The 18391-nt window shown below is 49.5% G+C and overlaps 5 protein-coding genes across 5 annotated transcripts; 3 read left to right on the top strand and 2 right to left on the bottom strand.

Moving 5' to 3' along the window:
• Positions 1 to 602: 602 nt before the first annotated feature.
• On the bottom strand, positions 603 to 5442 carry GGI43DRAFT_151749 (uncharacterized protein). The gene is made up of 2 exons (XM_083199440.1): positions 1512 to 5442; positions 603 to 1460 (listed from the first exon to the last, which is right to left on the bottom strand). Exons 1-2 carry the CDS (start codon positions 5047 to 5049, stop codon positions 916 to 918), a joined length of 4083 nt encoding a protein of 1360 aa, XP_083064974.1. The 5' UTR covers positions 5050 to 5442; the 3' UTR covers positions 603 to 915.
• A 1172-nt stretch (positions 5443 to 6614) lies between these two features.
• Positions 6615 to 8352, top strand: GGI43DRAFT_151719 (SDR family oxidoreductase). Its single transcript, XM_083199439.1, has 5 exons — positions 6615 to 6886; positions 6969 to 7162; positions 7223 to 7287; positions 7335 to 8268; positions 8334 to 8352. Exons 1-4 carry the CDS (start codon positions 6832 to 6834, stop codon positions 7939 to 7941), a joined length of 921 nt encoding a protein of 306 aa, XP_083064973.1. The 5' UTR covers positions 6615 to 6831; the 3' UTR covers positions 7942 to 8268; positions 8334 to 8352.
• Positions 8353 to 9953: 1601 nt separating this feature from the next.
• Positions 9954 to 11639, top strand: GGI43DRAFT_393344 (histidine phosphatase superfamily). The gene is made up of 2 exons (XM_083204657.1): positions 9954 to 10663; positions 10735 to 11639. Exons 1-2 carry the CDS (start codon positions 10036 to 10038, stop codon positions 11520 to 11522), a joined length of 1416 nt encoding a protein of 471 aa, XP_083064972.1. The 5' UTR covers positions 9954 to 10035; the 3' UTR covers positions 11523 to 11639.
• Positions 11640 to 12091: 452 nt separating this feature from the next.
• On the top strand, positions 12092 to 14905 carry GGI43DRAFT_379518 (nucleic acid/nucleotide deaminase domain-containing protein; the record flags this gene model as incomplete). Its single annotated transcript, XM_083202854.1, has 4 exons — positions 12092 to 12389; positions 12443 to 13541; positions 13595 to 13782; positions 13872 to 14905. The coding sequence occupies 4 exons, from the start codon at positions 12092 to 12094 to the stop codon at positions 14903 to 14905; spliced, it is 2619 nt and encodes an 872-aa protein (XP_083064971.1).
• Positions 14906 to 15204: 299 nt separating this feature from the next.
• On the bottom strand, positions 15205 to 18358 carry GGI43DRAFT_151753 (uncharacterized protein). The gene is made up of 2 exons (XM_083199441.1): positions 17888 to 18358; positions 15205 to 17826 (listed from the first exon to the last, which is right to left on the bottom strand). The coding sequence occupies exons 1-2, from the start codon at positions 18148 to 18150 to the stop codon at positions 15504 to 15506; spliced, it is 2586 nt and encodes an 861-aa protein (XP_083064970.1). The 5' UTR covers positions 18151 to 18358; the 3' UTR covers positions 15205 to 15503.
• Positions 18359 to 18391: the final 33 nt, after the last annotated feature.

Raw genomic sequence — 18391 nt, 5'->3', positions numbered from 1 at the left:
TGCGCGCCCCCCCCCCCCCCCCCCCCCCCCCCCCCGCCCCCCCCCCCCCCCCCCCCCCCCCCCCCCCCCCCCCCCCCTATCAGGGACTTTTCTTATATAATTCTTACACAACAGGTGTCTGCTTGATTATACGAGATAAGATTTACTGGATGCTTGGCACTACGTGATAACGCAGAGTGGTGGAGCGTATATTCCGGCAGTAATCGTCTGTACAAGTCTCTAGCAGGTTCCAGCAAGTAAGCTTCTGGGTCCATATTACATATTACGTACTCTGTATTCCCGCTCAGCATACTTTAGCAAATCAGTTCCCCCCAGTCTCAGCTCAGCTCTAATAGATCCCTTCGCTAGCCGAAACGCAGTAAAACAACAGTATTCAATTCTGGGCGTATCTGTTAATTGACGTTTGCAACATGTATCTGCGTAGTTAAGAAGAAAGTAATAAGTCTTTTCAGCTGCAGACATTATAGCTCAAATATTGCTCAAATTTCCTCACATCCATCCACTCATCAGATCCGCCAATTCTCTCATTTCCAGTATCAATTACCAGTAACCACCCGATACTACTTCGCTTGCATGTGAAAAATATATCAAACATGACTTGCCAACTCCAGACTCTCGTCCTGATGCAATCTTTGTGTATAAGGTATCGTAAAAAGCAGAATATCAATCTCCCTCCCGTATTGTAAGGCCACTGTGAAAGAATTAAAAATAGCCGAAAAAAGCATATAAATATCGTAAAAGATCCATTCGAGTCCTCCATATTATTCATGCTCGCTTGTGTACTTGATTTGTTCCGTGGGTCGTGTATTGCATCCCGTCATGTGTAAATAAAGAAGAAGAGAAAGCCAAGCCAAAATTTCCACTCCAAAAACGAACCAAAAGGAAAAGAAAAGTGAAAGGGAAAAAGAGCAGCGGCTAATAAAAGCCGTCCGGCCCAATACTCGTTCTGGTAGAGGTGGCCGACACAAACGGCGACTGAGACGATCCGCTAGTATCGCTCGGTGTCGCCGGTTCAACTACCTGGTTTCTAATAGTCATGATCCATTCGTGCTGCAGCAGTTCAATTGCCGACGATCTCTGCTTAGGATCTCGTGCAAAGCATTTGGTGAGAAAGTCGATGCCCTGGGGGCTAAGTTGATCCGGCGAAGGGAGTTGCGGCGGGTTTCCTTGGGCAATGTTATACATGATGGCCCATTCATTGTCCAAGTTGGCCCATGGCCGTCGTCCCGTTGCCATCTCAAGAATCACGCATCCCAGCGACCAGATATCCACCGATCCGGCCTTACCGGGATTCTCGCCCTTGATAACTTCTGGCGACATGTACATCGGTGTTCCAGTCATGGATTTGTTTGGCTTTGTAGCGTGCAGATCGGCTGCCATGGTGCGGCCCTGTCGAGCGATGAGCTTGGCGGCGCCGAAATCCACATATTTGATAATGCCATTGTGATCAAGAAGAATGTCTATCACCAGTTAGCATGTTTCGGTTCTGACTGGGTTAAAGGGAAACTCACTCTCTGGTTTAATGTCTCTATGAGCAATACCACTCTCGTGCAAGTAGGCAAGGCCCTCCAGTAGCTGAAGCGCATACACCATAATGACCTCCTCTTCCTCAATACGGCCGTGTTCGAGCAGACTAGCAAGCGATCCTCCAGAGCAAAACTCCATAAAGATGTAAACACGGTCTCGATGGACTTCAATACCGTGATATGACACAACGTTGGGGTGATCCAAGACTTCCAGCACTCGCATCTCCTCGCGAATCGACTCTGCAATCGTCGGGATCAGCTTCGGGTCCTGGAGACGAATCTCCTTGACAGCCATGAGATGGCCAGTGTCCAGGTTCATGGCGGCATAGACGTTGCCAAAAGTGCCTCCGCCAACAAACTGGCCCTGCTGCCATCGTACTGTGACATTCGTGGCCGACGCTGATAGATATGCTAGTGAACGATCGGCCTCGTTGTTAGTTTCGAGCACGCGGCCCAGCGCTCGTCGTTCAGACTCCTTTTCCTGCCGAAGCTCGTCCACCAGATCAAGTTTAGCCACTCGCTGCTGAATGACACCCCAAGTGGCCTCATCGTCATCCATATTCTTGTTCTTATCCTTCTTAAACTGAATCACCAAATTCTCAATTCGCTCCCTCTCAGCCTGAGCAGCCAAGTTGGATCTTGCCCCCATGATATCAAAGTGCGAGATCAGGACAGCCATGCACCCTCCAACCTTGGCACGCACTCTTTCGTACTCTTCCTCGCCGAGGCCCAAAATGTGGCGCCCGCGGGTCATGAACATGGCAAATTCCAGAGCCGTCACAGCCCATCGAAAGGTTCTTCGATCCGACGCTATGCAGTCATCGCAGATGAAACCGACCCAGTCCAGGGCAAGTTTGGTCAGCTTGATATTGTTCATTTGTCGGCGGTTGCTGTCCATGTAGAGGAGCGAGCGCTGACCGAATTCCGTAGCAAATATGAAGCAGGTTTGGATGAGCTCTTGGCAATCTCTGCCCTGTGTCTGGTTTCTGATAATCTCAACACTGTCCATGAACGTTTCGGAGAGTTTGTAGGCCACGCGACGAATTTCAGTCAGTCTCGCGTTCACCTTGTGAATATTGGACCGTGACTCTCCCACGAGGTCGAGATGCATGTCAGCGGCATCAAGGAACAGCTTGCGCGCTTGGGAGAGGGAATGACTGCCTGTGGCACACAGTCGAATTTGGCCGCGCTTTAGATCGACAGTCTGCTCTTTGAGCAGAATAGACACAGTATCGCCAATCCACATAAACGCTCCCTCTGGTCTGATCAGGAGAATATACACATCGCCAGTATCGGGAGGGAATCGATCCTGGGCCGTGATGGCCATCATTGCTTGTATATCATATAGCCTATCTCTAAGCGCCGGACTTGCCAGCAAGTAGATGCCGGTAGTCTCCAGCACGCCACGCGTGTCCACCTGGAAGTGACCCGACGCCACGAGGTGATCATAGAGCATTTGTGTCGTCCCTGGCTCCAGAGAGGTGTTAAAGTCACAGACATGCTCATAGTTTTCGCTTAGCATCCTGGAAAAGCGCTGAAGCATTCTCTGGCGGACACGCACAGAGTCCAGAGCTGCCTTGTATCGCTTGCTCATATCTGCCGCGCTCTCTTCGGGCTTAACTTGGAGCTCCCTGTCAAACGTCGAGCTCAGACGGTTGAATGCCTTGAGAGTCAGTGAGCTAAACTGCTCTGCGACCTTGATATTACCGCGGTTGAGAGACGTGCCAATCTCGTTGGCGAAATCCCACTCCTGAAACAACAGCTCGGCTTCCTTGAACGTGTTTTTATTCCCGCTGAGCTTCAAGTTGAGCATCTTGAAGTAAAACTGTAAAGCTTCCAACACGACCTGATCAAAAGAATCGTCAATGCATGGAGGCAGGTCCCATCCTTCTTCCGGATTCTCGATGCTGAGGTACTCGTTCTTTATCCTGATCGCAAACTGCAACAAGAGCTGAAACTGGGAAATCATCTGGCTTTGCATCAATGGGTTTTGCTGGGCCGTCTCGTTGACCTTTTTGGTATACTCTAGGCGCGTTCTGATAATCTCTTCGATAAGCCGTGACGGGAAGCTGATGAGGGTCAGCAGCTCATCAAGATACGGAGGCAAATGTCGCTTTTGGAACGGTATCGAATTGTGAATCAGTGTCTGCTTTGCTTTCTCAATGACTGTAGATATAGGCTGCAACATTCCTCTCTGGACCAAGTCGCCCTTGAGCGTCACCTTGGCATTGTCGTTGTACAGCGACTGCAGGCCGTCCTCCTTCATGAGCTTGTCGAGAAACGATGCCTCGTCGCTGGTAATGCCATCAACAGCGGGCGATCGCTGCTTGGTGCGAGAAAAGTCCAAATCTTCGTTTCCAACCCACTTCTTCAGGATCGAGAGCTCCGTGTTGATCATTTCGTTTGTGTTATACCAGGACATGATGGCCTCGTACGCTTCAAGAAACTTGGGGGATTCGGCAGTGCTATGCGCATCCACAAGAGCAGACCAAGAATGATATAGGGTCTCGCATTTCTCAATCTTTTTGACAATGTCCTTGACTTGCTCATGAGGGGGCTTTCCTGCTTCGATGGTCCCTTTGACTTGGAAGTTAATGACTTCGTCCAGTAGGCGGTCCACTGCCGCTCGGCCCTCATCTATGATGCGCCTCTGAACTGGAACACGCCTCCCGCAGGCTTCAGAGCGGAGCTCAAACCACAGCTCCGATTTGTAGGCAGCCTTGGTGGCAGTGGTATCGGTGGAATTGATAAGACGCTTCTTTTCCTGTTTAACGACATCTCCCGTTAACACAGCCTCCAGCATGCCATGCCACTCTAGCCGCTCCCGATTTTCGGGCACTGCAATGTCTTCATCTGTTGGCTGTATGTCGTCGTTGCCGTAAAACATGATGGTCTCTTGATCGAGGCGATCTTCGAATGGGCCTTCAGATGATGGCGTCTCTCCTTCACCACCGCCATCCGAATCCGAATCATTTCCGTTTGGTTGTTGATACTGGCTAAAGTATTCTCCTGTATAGCCTCCTTGTCGTAGTGTTTGGACGTATGCTCGTTCTTGCGCCTTGAATCGACTGTCGCCTCCCCGTAATCTCGTTTTCGATGACGAGCGGCCGGCCTCGGAGAATGACGGCTGCGTCTGTGCAGCGGCAGGTTTTCGCGAGCTTGAGGGATTGTATGTACTGGAAGGTGTTCTGATGGGGCCCTTGGGTCGCTGAGCCTGCAACGCGTCCGCTTCACCTCCGCTGAGTCGTTGAGTCCTTGGAGGAGGGCCGCCATTGATGTGTGTTCCGGGTGGCAACGAGTTTAGCGATCCGGTCAGGCTGTTGGGGGCGTTTGCATATCTGTTGAGCGACCCAATATCGTCTTGACGTTCGATGGCGTGCTGGTCGACGCCATTGGATTCGGGAGACGAGTCTTCGTCGTCGACCAAGGCGTGCTGCTTCAAGTCCTGGATGACGGCGATGCTCGCTGCTTCATCGTCGCTGCCACCCGAGAATCGCACAGCTCGGTCCGAGGTGTTTGGCATCGTTTGGACACTGGCGGCGATCAATTCGCTGGCTGGGTTTGTCTTGTTCTCTCAGCTGTCCTCCAGCGCGAGGGCTTGTGGCGAGAGCTCCTTAAGTTTTCCTGCTTCGAGGCGGGCCCAGCGCGGGCGGCGCAAGCTTGGCGTCGAAAAAATTGGTCAGAGCAAGGCGAATTAGCGGTGACGGCTGTTCAACCCGACGTAGGCATGTGAAAGACGCGATGCGCTGGCTCGTTGGCGATTTGCGAGGCTTGCTGGGCGTCAGCAGAGGGGACTGTTGGTGGTGAAATTAATTGGTGACGAGGTAAGGCTTGGTGTTTCGATGAATGCGGAGACGCGGAACTGGGGCCCGCTATCCGCTAGCGAATAGCACGCCGAGTCAGCGCTATAGTGGACTGCTGAGGTGGCCTGTGCTTCGCTGTGATAGCTGTGACAGCGGGCTGTGATACGTTGAAGCTTTTTGTTGGCCTTGATGCTCTTCTCTTCACTTTTCCTACTCACTCTTCATGCTGCATTAATTAAGCTGTAGAGAGCTAGGTATTCGATTGGCATTATACCATTTTAGCTGGGCTGCGAGCAGGTAGATGCTGGGTGCTCCCAATACGTACGTGTCAATTAGTACGTGAATGGTGAGTGGCAAAGGTCAAACCGTCTTATGGCCTAAGGAGAGCTCTAGTATTATAGCGACATAGATCTACTAAAAATGGATCAGCGAGCTTGAAACAGACGCTGGGCGATCCCCGGTGGCCAAACATTTAACTGCAACTGATGTCAACCAGCCAAACAGAGGCTTCCAGGGTCCTCATGCCTGAGCACATAGGTCGTTACACAGCATGCGATTAAGATCAGGTGAGCTCGCAGTGTGTTGGCAGGCGGAGTGGTGAATGATGTGAGTGACACCTAGCGTATATGTACATGAATTTGTGGAAAGAGGCTAGGAATATGCCATTGGAAATTGTTTTTATATAATGCTTAGCTTTTAAATTTCACGCTCACAGTGATCTGTTTTCGACCAAGCAGTCGTCATCGTGGCGAACCGGTTTTATCGTTGGTAGATTACAGTCCCAAAGATGTCTTACAGTACTAACATCGGTGCATATAGCTGCTGTAAGTGCAGCGAGGAAACAGAGCACTCTTGCCACACTCGCCGCTGTTGTATTTACATGCGACCAAGAGGATTGTAATATTTACATTTTTGGAAGTTGTTTTCTTCTTCTTTTTTTCTTCTAAATCAAGAAATAACTTTAAGAATAGAAATATTAAATCATCAGAGATTGAGTACAGATTAAGTTCACGAACGGCATCCAAGCATCCACTCTGAAGATTATTAAGCATCGCTATCACATGCATGCGATAGCACAAACAACAAACACCTGCTACTCAACACTAATCATCATCAACCACCCAGCAGCAATGGAAAACAAGTCTCTTTTTTCCCGTGGCATTTCTGGAGTTACCCCAGATTCTACCGCGTACTATGAGTCGATTCCCGCGGGCAATTCTTAACCGACCGTGGACGGTACACCCCACAGTCGTGCCGAGGCTCGATCACCCAATCGGGAAATATGTAATCCAGGATCCTTCGAGTTTCCTTCCAGTTTGTTGGGACGCAGAAGCCATTTACTCCTCGATTCACGTTGAATGATATCCGGCAGAGCCGACAGGACACGAATAGACAAATAGCAGTCCTTCTGCCTCTGATCCTTCTGTCCAAACCATCTGCTCAGACTCCTTCCGTCTTCTTTCTTCCACTACTACCGCTATCAGCACAATCGCGTCGCAATCATGTCCGTCCCCGAATCCAAATACCTGAGCGCCGTATGGCGAGACGACATCTTTAGTGAGCATACTCTACCCCTTTTAGAGACTCTCTTGTTTGGGAGATGGCTGGGGAAGCGTGGCTAATGGCTGATTGTTGGCAGAGGGCAAGGTCGTATTCGTCACCGGCGGCGCGGGAACCATCTGCAGCATGCAGACCAGAGCATTGGTTCGACTCGGCGCGAATGCGTTTATCCTAGGCCGAAATGTCCAGAAGACAGAGGCCGCAGCCAAAGATATCGCGACCGCTCGGCCAGGCGCCAAGGTCATTGGCCTTGGAGGATGCGACGTGCGCAAGGTAAGATGGCACTGCTGACTGGCGGGATGAGCCTTCAGTGCTGACGGTGCCCGATTGCAGATTGAGAGTCTCGAAGGCGCGGCGGCGCAGTGTGTCAAGGAGCTTGGAGGCATTGACTTTGTGATGTGAGTTGTCGCCATTCACATGCCCTACATGTTACTGACAGTCGCAGTGCTGGCGCAGCAGGTAACTTTGTCGCCCCGATCGACGGCATCAGCTCCAACGCTTTCAAGACCGTCATGGACATCGATGTCCTCGGCACCTACAACACCATCAAGGCCACCATTCCTCACCTCCTCCGCAGCTCGACCCCTCGCTTCATGGCCGTCTCCGCAACCTTCCACTACACCGGTATGCCCTACCAAGCCCACGTTGCGGCCGCCAAAGCCTCCGTCGACTCCCTAGTAGCCAGCGTCGCGCTCGAGTACGGCCCTCGCGGTGTCATTGCCAATGTCGTCGCCCCGGGCCCCATTGCCGATACCGAGGGTATGGCTCGTCTGGCGAGCAGCAACCCCAAGGAGATTGAAGCGTTCACAAAGACGGTTCCTTCTGGTCGATTCGGCACCGTAAAGGATATTGCAGATGCGACCGTGTTCCTGTTTAGCGATGCTGGAAGCTACGTCAACGGCCAGATCATTCCTGTTGACGGTGGATCATGGAGACGGCAGGGTGCCTATACTGTTGGTGTGGATATGGATGTTCGATATCCTGATTTCCTCGTCACGGGCCAAACGTCCGAAGGCTTAAAGGGAGGAAAGAAGGATAAGTCTAAGCTTTGAGAAGGTCATGGCAAGAGAAGAAAGAATTATGACATGCTTAGGAGAAGAGGAGGGACAGAGGTTGAAATAGGGCGAGAAGGAGCCTTATTTTGGACATGTTGCGTATCTTGCTCCTGCTTTGGCACTGGAGTTGAAGAGGGCACAGCGATCAAGCTACTATTGGTATTTCCGGAGCGCATTGTTTAATGGCATATATACAAGTTAGACGAATATATCAAGTCTTTCCAAGCCTGTTTCCTTTATGGAAGAGGGCGTTTGAGGCGCAATCCTTCATGTACATCAATTCTCTATAACCAGTAATGCGCCAAGATAGGCCATACTACTACGGTATAAGTCCAGCCTCGGCAGCCTGTAATGGCACGTGTAAGAATAAGAAGCTGATTTCGCCGCAGGCCATGCCGCATTACAGGCAATCTTTTAGGCGACATGCATTGCTGCGGATCCGAGCTGCCCTCGGAGATGGTCAGCACAGCTGAGCTGAGGAATCATGTTAGCTAATAACGCAGCATAGTGTGTTGCCCAGTAATTTGTCTCCGCTAGATTTTAAATCCGCTAGATTTTAACGCCCGTTTAAGCAATCGGCCAAGCGGCAATTACTGGGCTTGCTGGGATATAGCTGATAGCATAGTGGCTACTCCATGCTCGTGTTTCGATCAAGAGATGGTCAACAAAAAACAGGGACACGAAGGAATTGAAAGGTAACTCTAGGAGCGACCGAATAGCATGGGGCCGGCATGAAGAGGGCGCACAGATGGCGTAACAAAAAGCCCAACTGGTCTCGCCTTTCCAGTGGCGACGCCAACGGATCTTTTCCGCCGCCATCTAGAAGCTCTACAAGTACATATGCACTACTGCCCTCATCGCTGATGCCCAAAGCACGTAGTAGGCGTTCTCGTTTCGTCGCGCCGATATTCCTGCGCTGTGGCGCCAGGTAGCTTCGTTCTTCTTCCCAATCGCCACAGCCCATTGCAAGCCACCGCTACGAGCCGTCCTCCTTTCGGGCCAATTGCCCTTTGGCGAGCCTCGCCCTCCAGAAGCGGCCAAACCCACTCGGCGGAAGCTGGCGGTTGTCGGCACGATGCCCGCGATTGCTAACCTAAAGCACTGCTTGAGTTTCTTAGCCGCCCAATAGTGTCGCGGGAGTATCTCCGGGCGGGGGAAGTCTTGGGTGGTTTGTGCTGCAATGGTGCGTTGTATTCCGTCGTGGTGGTGGCGCTGGGTTACATCTTATCGTCGGGGTAGAATTTTACGGGTGACGAGAGCGGAGGAGTTTCTCTATGGGTTTAGGCCGCTTCTGCGGTGGATGGGCACGACGAGATAAAGAAGAAGTCAGCAGTGGTTTAATGCTTTGGTTTTGACACTTCCGCGGCCAGTGTTTGTTTATCTCAAGTCCCACAAGGTAATGGATAAATGTTTGATAGCTGTAGATAAGGGAACGAACGAATTGAGTTTAGAACACCAAGTACTGACACCACCGACATCGCCAAAGCCTCAGCTGTGGAAAAAGGCTTCCATGTTCCTTCAAGGCGCCGTCGATCTTTTTTTCTAGGCTTCTCACCTCACCCCACCCGCTTCTACGCGAGGCAGCCGATTTCTACTGTACACATCCTGTTATGTTATAGCCCAGATGGAGAGTAAATGGCTGCAGCCCTCTCCTCCTTCGGCGGGGCATCTGCAATCGCGGACGCCACTTTTTGTGCCGTCGCAGGGCTGCAATTCGCTCTGGCCAGCTCTCCACCTTGGCCCGGTCTCCGCAAAGATATCCCAAAGTTGCAGGCCCTGGTGAAAAGTTCCCGAGCTAGTTGGATCTAGCAGAGCTTGTTCTGCAAACAGCTCGCTCAAACATGCCCAGCTAGGAACCGACCATATCGGCCCATGCTTGTAAGATGGAGTACGGTTCCTATGTAGGTATGTAGGATGTAGTCTGCAACTGGCAGACAATCCATTATGTATATATATGTCATGGCATGTCCCCGCGCGCGCCCTGTGCTTCTAGCTCTTCTGTGGTAGCTCTCTTAATATAGTCCAGAGCCCCTCCCTCCAGAGAGATTGTGAGCTGAGCTCTTCCTGAGATCCAGCAACATCATCATCACCATGCAGTCCAAGCTCCTCTTCGCCCTCTCGGCTGCTGCCGTTGCACCAACCGCCGCTGAGCAGGTTCTCGGCGTGTACATCTTCCACCGTCACGGAGACCGCACGTCCAAGTCATGGAATCCCGTCAGCCTGACTCCTCTGGGCGCCGACCAGGTGGCCAGCTCAGCTGAATATTTCCGTCAACGCTACATCGACGACAAGGCCTCTCTGCAAATCGCCAACATCAGCGTCGACAAGGTTGTTCTCTCCCAGCTTGCCATCACGGCCCCGGTGGACAATGTCCTGCAGAGCTCGGCGGGAGTCTTTGCGCAGGGCTTGTATCCCGCGAACAAGGCTGCCGCTTCCACCAAGCTTGCCAATGGCACTGTCGTCACAGCTCCTCTTAACGGATCTCAGTACATCCCCGTCAACACCGTCACCTCTGCCAGTTCGTCCAACTCGGAGGCCAGCGCCTGGCTTCAAGGCAGCAGTGGCTGCAACAATGCTGTCGTCAGCTCAAACAACTACTTCTTGAGTCCCGAGTATCTCAGCACCTTCAACGCGACAAAGGACTTTTACCAGGGCCTGCTGCCTGTTATTAACACCACCTTCAACTCCAGCACGGCCACCTTCAAGAATGGCTACACCAGTACGTTTGAATTCTTTCTAGACTGACACGGTTTGAATTTTCCAATTGGCTAACACTATTCTTTCTCCCAGTCTTTGACTACATCAATGTCGCCACAATTCACAACTCCTCAATTCCTTCGGACAATCTCCTCACCAAACCCACCCTTGCTAACCTCTATGACTACGCCTCTACCCATGAGTGGAACCTCGCTTATAACAGCAGTGATACCACCCGCGCCATTGCCGGCTCCGTTCTTGCGGGCCAGATCGTGACTGCTCTCCAGGGCATCGCCGACGGCAAGGCTGTCCCCAAGTTCAACATCCAGTTTGGCGCTTATGGCGCCTTCATGTCCTTCTTCGGTCTTGCTCAGCTGCAAGCTGCTTCTAATGACTTCTACGGCATCTGCAACTACGCCTCCGCAATGGTACTCGAGCTTGTCGCCCCCAGCGCCACTCAGCTCTCCGAGGATGACCTTACTGTCCGCTTCCTCTGGTCCAACGGCACTGCTGCCGAGAACGGCGGCCTCAAGGCCTACCCCTTGTTCGGCCAGAAGGAGACGACCCTTAGCTGGAACGACTTCAAGACTGGCATCAACAAGTTTGCTGTCTCCAACACCACTGAATGGTGCACTACCTGCGGCAACACTGACGGAACCTGTGCCTCCAACACTACCGCCAGCGCTTCAACTGCCAAGTCTTCTGACAACAGCAACATCACCAAGCCCGTTGCTGGTGTCATCGGTGCTCTCGTCACCCTGGGTGTCATCCTTGGCATTGAGGCCCTCATCATTCTGGTTGGCGGCCTGCGCCTCGTCAAGAAGTCAACTCTGGCCAATGCCACCTCAGGATCCGGCTCTCCTGTAGTTTCCAAGGCATAAATTGATGGGAAAAATTTCCACCAATAGTAAATATTACGATGCCGTTACTGATGGATGGGGAATGGTAGGATAATGAGATATATATATACCCAATGAAATAGTAACGTTTATGATGAACTTTAACCGCTAGCCTGCCACATGATCAAATAGTGAAAGAGTATCAAATCGTCTTAATTTCTGTTTTAGTTTTATATACTGATTATCGAAGCAGTGCTTCTATACATCAATGCTTCTATACTATACAGCCTACATATAGGTACTTATTGAACAGTGGTGTACCAAATAACCAAAATGATGTGCCAAATAGCTGCTCCCTACCAATGAAGCAAACAAATCATAATACCTGTGACCCCGCACCTTATTTGGCGGCATCAGGCCCCGATTCCAAACCATATGGACTAAATTGACATATTAATATCTTTACTTCTAATTCACAAATAATATCCAAAGATGAGCTTATCGTGTCCCTGGGGCATAAGGGACTAGACAAGCCTCGATTCGAAGCCTATGCCAAACTCTTACGGCTAAAAAATGGCGGCCAGATTGAGGAAGCTTCGAGCTTTTCGGAAATGCCTAATGAAGAGACTGAGTTAGATAAGCTAGACGACGCTGATTCCGTCAATGCGAACGAATTCCCGTTGTTCGATGAGAGAAAACTAAAGAGGGCCTTTCTTGATAGACTATCTGAGCTCATTGCGAATGAGAAAGGAGGCCTTCATGTCTCTTCATCTCTGATGATCGAGTGGCCAGATCGAGTCGATATTCTTGTGGCAAGAAATAATGGCTTCAAGGAAGGGGATGTAACTCTCCGCATGCTGGAAACCATAGCATCTAGCCTCCGAGATATCTCTATGCTTGGTTCCTCAGGTCTGTCACGTCTTCCCGATTTGCACGTTGTGAGCTGACAACGGCCTGTTTAGATCCTGTCGCCACTTCTACCAAACAGAATCTTTGGACTTCATTGCTACAATCGTACAAGCCCAGATTAAAAGATTACATGATTCGGGCCAAACAGGCCTTGAAAGGGACTATCCTACCTGATACTCAGGAGATAGAGACTCTATCCTCGCACAATCGCACACCATCTCTTCTTTCGCGCCTCGAAGAGTTTCGCGCCCTTATAAATGCCGTGGTAGGTTCGCCAATACAGGATGACCTTGAGAGGGTTGTAAAGAGCGCCCATGACGTGTTCTATCTGTATAACGAGCATGATTTTGATGAGATCACTGGCAACAATGCCGATACCAGGTCACTACGAGACGCGCTAGGCTTCCTCGGTAAATTACAGACATGCTTCAATACTTTGATAAGAAGCGCAGAGAGGTTCTCTGGCTTCCAAAATCTCCGGATCCTTCCAGTGATGGATTCACCGACTGGTGCAACAAAACCGAAAATGACAGCTCAAAACAATGCCTGGCCGTTGAAGAAGACATTTGAATCTCTGGGACTTGAACTAAACGACAAGACAGTGGAATGTCTTGTCGGAACTGGCAAAAGGAAAGGTTCCTGGACGAAGAGCGAACTGCTCGAAAGGTTTGACAAGTTGAAGTCATCGGCCTCCGAAGTACACGCAGAAATACAAGTCATCCTAGCGGCGACAAGACACGACTGTATCGGCGCTGCCATATTCAAATATGTGGGTTGCAGTAAGCTCAGCTGTTTCCTTTGCTACAGGTTCGTTCAGAGCCATGGGTCCTACACGACAAGGGGATGTCATGGAAAGCTCTACAATCTCTGGACTGTGCCCGAACTTCCATGGCTTGCTGAGGAAGAACGCTTGAATCTCGTCCGGGCTCTCAAGAGTGTCGAGAAAGCCATGGCGAAATCTATATGTGATGGGAAGACTGACGGACTTATCCATGCTCGTGAGTCTACAATCGGAGGCTCTTCAGTTGCGACTAAGAGACAGCAATCTGGCCAAAACCCTTATATGATATCCCTCGTCTCAGAACATCTTAAATCGCAGCGCCAAGGGATTACATCCAGTGTTGGCAGAGAGAAAAATGCTGCACGCTCCGAGTAAGTCGCCGTTTTGAGCCAAAACGTATCAAAATCCTGATATGTCCTAACAGAGAATTAAGTCAGCCTTTGCCAAATAGAACTGAATATGAAGCCAATATTGATACCTTTTGCCCGGCCAAATCCAGTCAGCGAGTACTATGCCGAAACATGAACAACTCCAAGGCGAATGTGACATTTGCGAGCAAGAGACTGATCGCCGCTGTCAATTTTGCAACCGGGATTGGTTCTGTAGCCAAAGGTGTCAAGATCAGATGTCATTTCATCACCTCGCCAAATGTTCGGCTCGCTCGATAACAACTGCTGATATACTCTGTAATGATGCTATAGGAGATCGATTCCCTGATGACCCAGAGACGTGTGAGCATTTTGGACTCACCAGATGCCGCGACTGGAGAGAGCAATCTCACCTCATGGGCCTTTACCGCGGTCTCATACTTAGCTTTCAAGTTGAGCCTATCCAGCTAAACGAATGGCGCGAGAAAAATATCCTTATGAGCAAAATTATAGAGAAATTTTCCAAGGTGCCTGAGCAGTACCGTGGGGGTTACTTTCCATGGTTACTTCGAAACCAACATATCCTTGATAATTCAACCCGACCTGCTAAGGACAACTTCTTCACTAGAGCTATAAACGCTGCGAGACCTTACCTCGATCCAGAGGATCGCGACAAATGTTTTCAGCATCTGGAGCCCCCATCAAAACGGAATTGCTTTCTAGTTTACGCTTTGGCCTTGGACAGCTCACACCCGAACCCGCATTGGGCTGAGTTTGATTCATGGTACGTTTTTCGCTTCGTAGTCCATCGTGACAAAGAGGAGGAGGAACACGGCCTTGGGGTCCTGTACAGTCAGCTTATAGGTGGTATTAATAAATACATGAAAGATTACGAACGAAGTCTAGGGACTAAAATAACGAACTATCCCGATACGCCGACATGTTCATTCAACGAATTCTGGCTCGCCTATAAAACCGGAAGCCTTGCAAATCTCTTCCGTCAATATGGATTAGGCGGCATATTAGGTCATGATTTGGGTCTAGAGGAATTTCTATCTTTCCCACTGGACCAACATGAACTGCGACCATCAGTTTGGAAGTTGAAGCATTTTCTGGCCCTCGATCCCAACACTCCACTAGGCAAATTTCCCAAGGTTGAAGCAGCCGCCCAGGAATACGGGTTTACATCGCGTCTTAACGCGGGGACAAGATTGGCTTTGAGGCAATTTTATGAACAGTTGTTCAGAAAAGTTAATCCACTCAGGGTCCATGAGGCAAAGAATTGTGGCAAATTGAGCGAATATGTGGAAAGCACTCTCGAGATCATTGACGATAGTGTCTTGCAAGTATTGCGAACATTTAGTTGACAAGGATGATACAGGTGAATGCGATCCTATAGATACAACATGTAAATATAAAGAGGAAAACTGTATAGCATCTACAACTTCAGGGCCGGTACTGCTTTCGCGAAATTAAGTGAAGTTATTTGAGTATTTTGTGAAGAGGCAGTAGAGGCAGCAGAGGCAATATTATTAGAAAGATAATCCACCCAGAGTCCATGAAGCCAAGGATTGTGGTAGATCGCACGAGTATGCGGAAAGCATTATTTATGGTATTGATGATGGCGTCCAGCATGGTTTGCGTACTATTAACTCAGCTTTGGATAATATAAACAATCTAGAATATCTCAAAATTACTATTTCCTGCTTTCTCAGCTTGAAGGTTGATACGTGCCAACTTTAAATTTGACCGTAAACCATCGTAATAAGTAATTCTATGGTAAAACCAATAAGACAAGGAAAGAGTGACATTAAAGAAACCAAGTGTATATAATAGCTGGTATTCGCTGTTTTTCATCGGGTTGGGAAACAATTGAACCATCTGGTAGTAAATCACAAGATGAATTAGCAACCTCCACAGCCTCATGGCGGCTGTTTCCGCTGGAGGTTTTGAAGTCAGAGACATTCAATGTGATAGAGATTCGAAATACTCCGTTTGAAAGCCTCCAAATTCGCCACCTAAATTAATGGGAATATTTGCATTGGAATTCTCCATGTCCGGAAAGAAACGCAGCGAAAGAGCGGCCTTTGAGCAGTGACGCAACACCTTTTGTTCGATAACTTCTGACTCCTCGATACGATGCTGGACATAGTATATCCTCGCGAGATTTATCATGTTGCTAATTGTGTAATGATGCTCCTCCCCAACCTTTTCCTGAAAGAACTTGACGACTTTGACCTGAAGAGTTTCAGCCTCGCTGTACCGATAAAGGCTGTGAAATAGTCTCGCGAGATACGCCATTGACACTATTGTCCTATAGTGGTCTTCACCCAAAGTCTTGCAGTAAAATTCCACTACCTTTACTTGCATATCCACAACTTTCAGATGCCGTCCCATAGCGGCGTTTATCCTAACCAGCATTTCCATACGAGTCATCTCATGAAGATGCGTCTGTGCCTGAATTATCTCGCAAATTTCTGACACCAAGTCCTCTATAATGGTAGCTATTTGAGGTTGGAGGCGGCCTTGTATAATTAGGGTTTTCCCTCTTAGTCTAATTATTCGTACTGCCGCTGTGACACACCATTGAAAATCTGCTCCAAGGTTATCTCGGCAATACATTAGAGATTTGACACAGGCTTCCATGACCTGGTTGAAATTTTGCTGGCCGTAGTATGCGCACGCAAGACAATGGAGAGACTCAACCATGAGTCTGCCCACACGCTCGTCGACCAAGTTCTCAAGAATACCTATGGCATATGCTTGAAGCTTTTCAGCCGACCTAAACTGGAGGCATTTGCACATGATGTCGGCCACGTTATGCATCGACTGGAGAGTGTATAAGTTTTGCTCCCCAAGAGAGCTTTTGAGATATTTAAGCACGCTATTCTCGATTTCTGCAGCTTCTGAATACCGATGTAAAGCGCAATAGTCTTTCGCAATCAATTGCTCGCTGAGTATCGTATTGGTATGATTGGGGTCGATTCGATTCAAAGGTGACTCAATCATTCGAAGATGCCCCATTTCCCATCTTTTTAAACAACGCAGGCAAACCCATGTTCGGCCGACAAGTTCCCATATTCTTTTGTCTTCTTTGGATATCTCGGCCCAGTGCAAAACTTTAATTACACGAGGAAAATATTTCTCGCCGCGCCGGAAGAAGTCTGGACGTTCCTCTCCTATCTTGATTCCACCATGCATTGCATATTCTTTTAGTGGATTCGGAAATAAACTGTCAGTAACCTGGATGGCAACTCTGGCGAAGTAGGTGATGCTCTCTCCTGGATCATTATTCTGACCTATCTGCTGCCCTGTAGAAATAGCGTATTGTGTTGCTTCTTGCACAAGTTTGTGCATCTCATAACTCTGGCTGCCATCTCCCTCCTCGCGAAGACTGATGAAAGAAAACTCTTTAAGCCGGATGATGGCGCTCCTTACCTCCACGCTGCTTAATTTTGTCGTACTAATATGCTGGGCGGCGGTGTCGACCATTTCGTAGGGGATATTTCGATTGTCAAAGTATGCCATCACACGAAGCAGCTCTGCACTCAGGAAATTTTCCTGCTCGATGCGAGCAATTGAGATGCTCCAGATCTTTAGAATGCTGTTACTGACACCAGCCTTTCGATGGATATCGAATTGCTCTTCTTCTAGAAGCCGCCATCGTTCCTCATTATTGAACAGCAGAGCCAAATACCCCCGAACAGTCGTCTCAGCCCTTCTCATGTAAGCGCCAGCTTGTGAGATCCCCAGGGGGAGGTACTGAAGCTCTTCAAGGAGCTTCTCGATATCTTTATCCCCATTGTCGTTATTATCGTTATCATCTTCAAAATCTTCGCCTCGCGCCATGGCAAGGAGCTTTCTCGCTTCCTCGGATGTCATATGCGAGACTTTAATTGCCCTGCGTGAGGAACGCACCAGTGATCCCGCAACCTGCCCATCGCGACTCGTCCACAGGACAGTTCCCTTAGTTCCTACGGCGGTTCCCTTTGGGACAAAGTCATAAAGGCTACTCGATCCCTCTCGAATCCCTCCAACGCCGAATAAGGAAAGGTCATCAGCATTATCGAGCACAAGCAGCCACTGAGGTTGGGACTGGATCCGGTTACTGACAGCCCTGAGTAGCTCTAACTCTTGACCGTCGAGAATTCCTCCCAGCCCAAACAATGCTGCGATCGTCTTGTAGTCATGTATAAATGAGGCTTCAGTATCTGCATGCACCCAAAATATCGAACACCGGGGGTTTTTACATCGGCGGTAGGCGTACTCAAGCGCAATTTGAGTCTTTCTGCAACAGTATTTGGTCAGCTTTATACCCAGGTCAGCAGTGATGATAAACTGGTACATACCCAGACCCGCCAAGCCCCCAGAGAGCGGCATCGTTGAAGCACTCGGAATCTTGCTGTAAAAGGACATTGAGCTTATCGACAAGGCCTCGTCGATCTACAAACTCTTTGTTCTGGAGATATGGGATGAGCCGGATTGGCGTCCGTGGCTGTGGAGGCGCCGAAGCGTGATAGTGATGCACATCTCCTTGATTGATGGTCACATTGTTGCCAAGCTGGTTGTCCGTGATTTTGCGATTGTGTGCCTGAATCTGCTTCGGATTCATTCTTGTTGGTAGCTACACCGTAAGTTTGGAGCGAAAGGGAGGCGTTCTAAGGCCGTAGCTGCAGCCTAATAAAGGCAAACAGATCAGGCTCTCCCGCTTCAACTGATCCTTTGGGCGATGCTAATTCGCCGGCCTCACGACAGGGCGGGGGAATCATGAAGAGCCGAAGCCTGCCTGTCAGTTCTACTGCTCCTCTTCCAATTATTTGACGAGTCGCGATGATTATTCTTGATACACCGAC

This window comes from Trichoderma evansii (genome assembly GCF_050947405.1).
Source record: "Trichoderma evansii strain SZMC 28006 chromosome Unknown GGI43scaffold_2, whole genome shotgun sequence".
Lineage (NCBI taxonomy): Eukaryota > Fungi > Ascomycota > Sordariomycetes > Hypocreales > Hypocreaceae > Trichoderma > Trichoderma evansii.
This window is presented reverse-complemented; position numbering and strand designations above follow the sequence as displayed.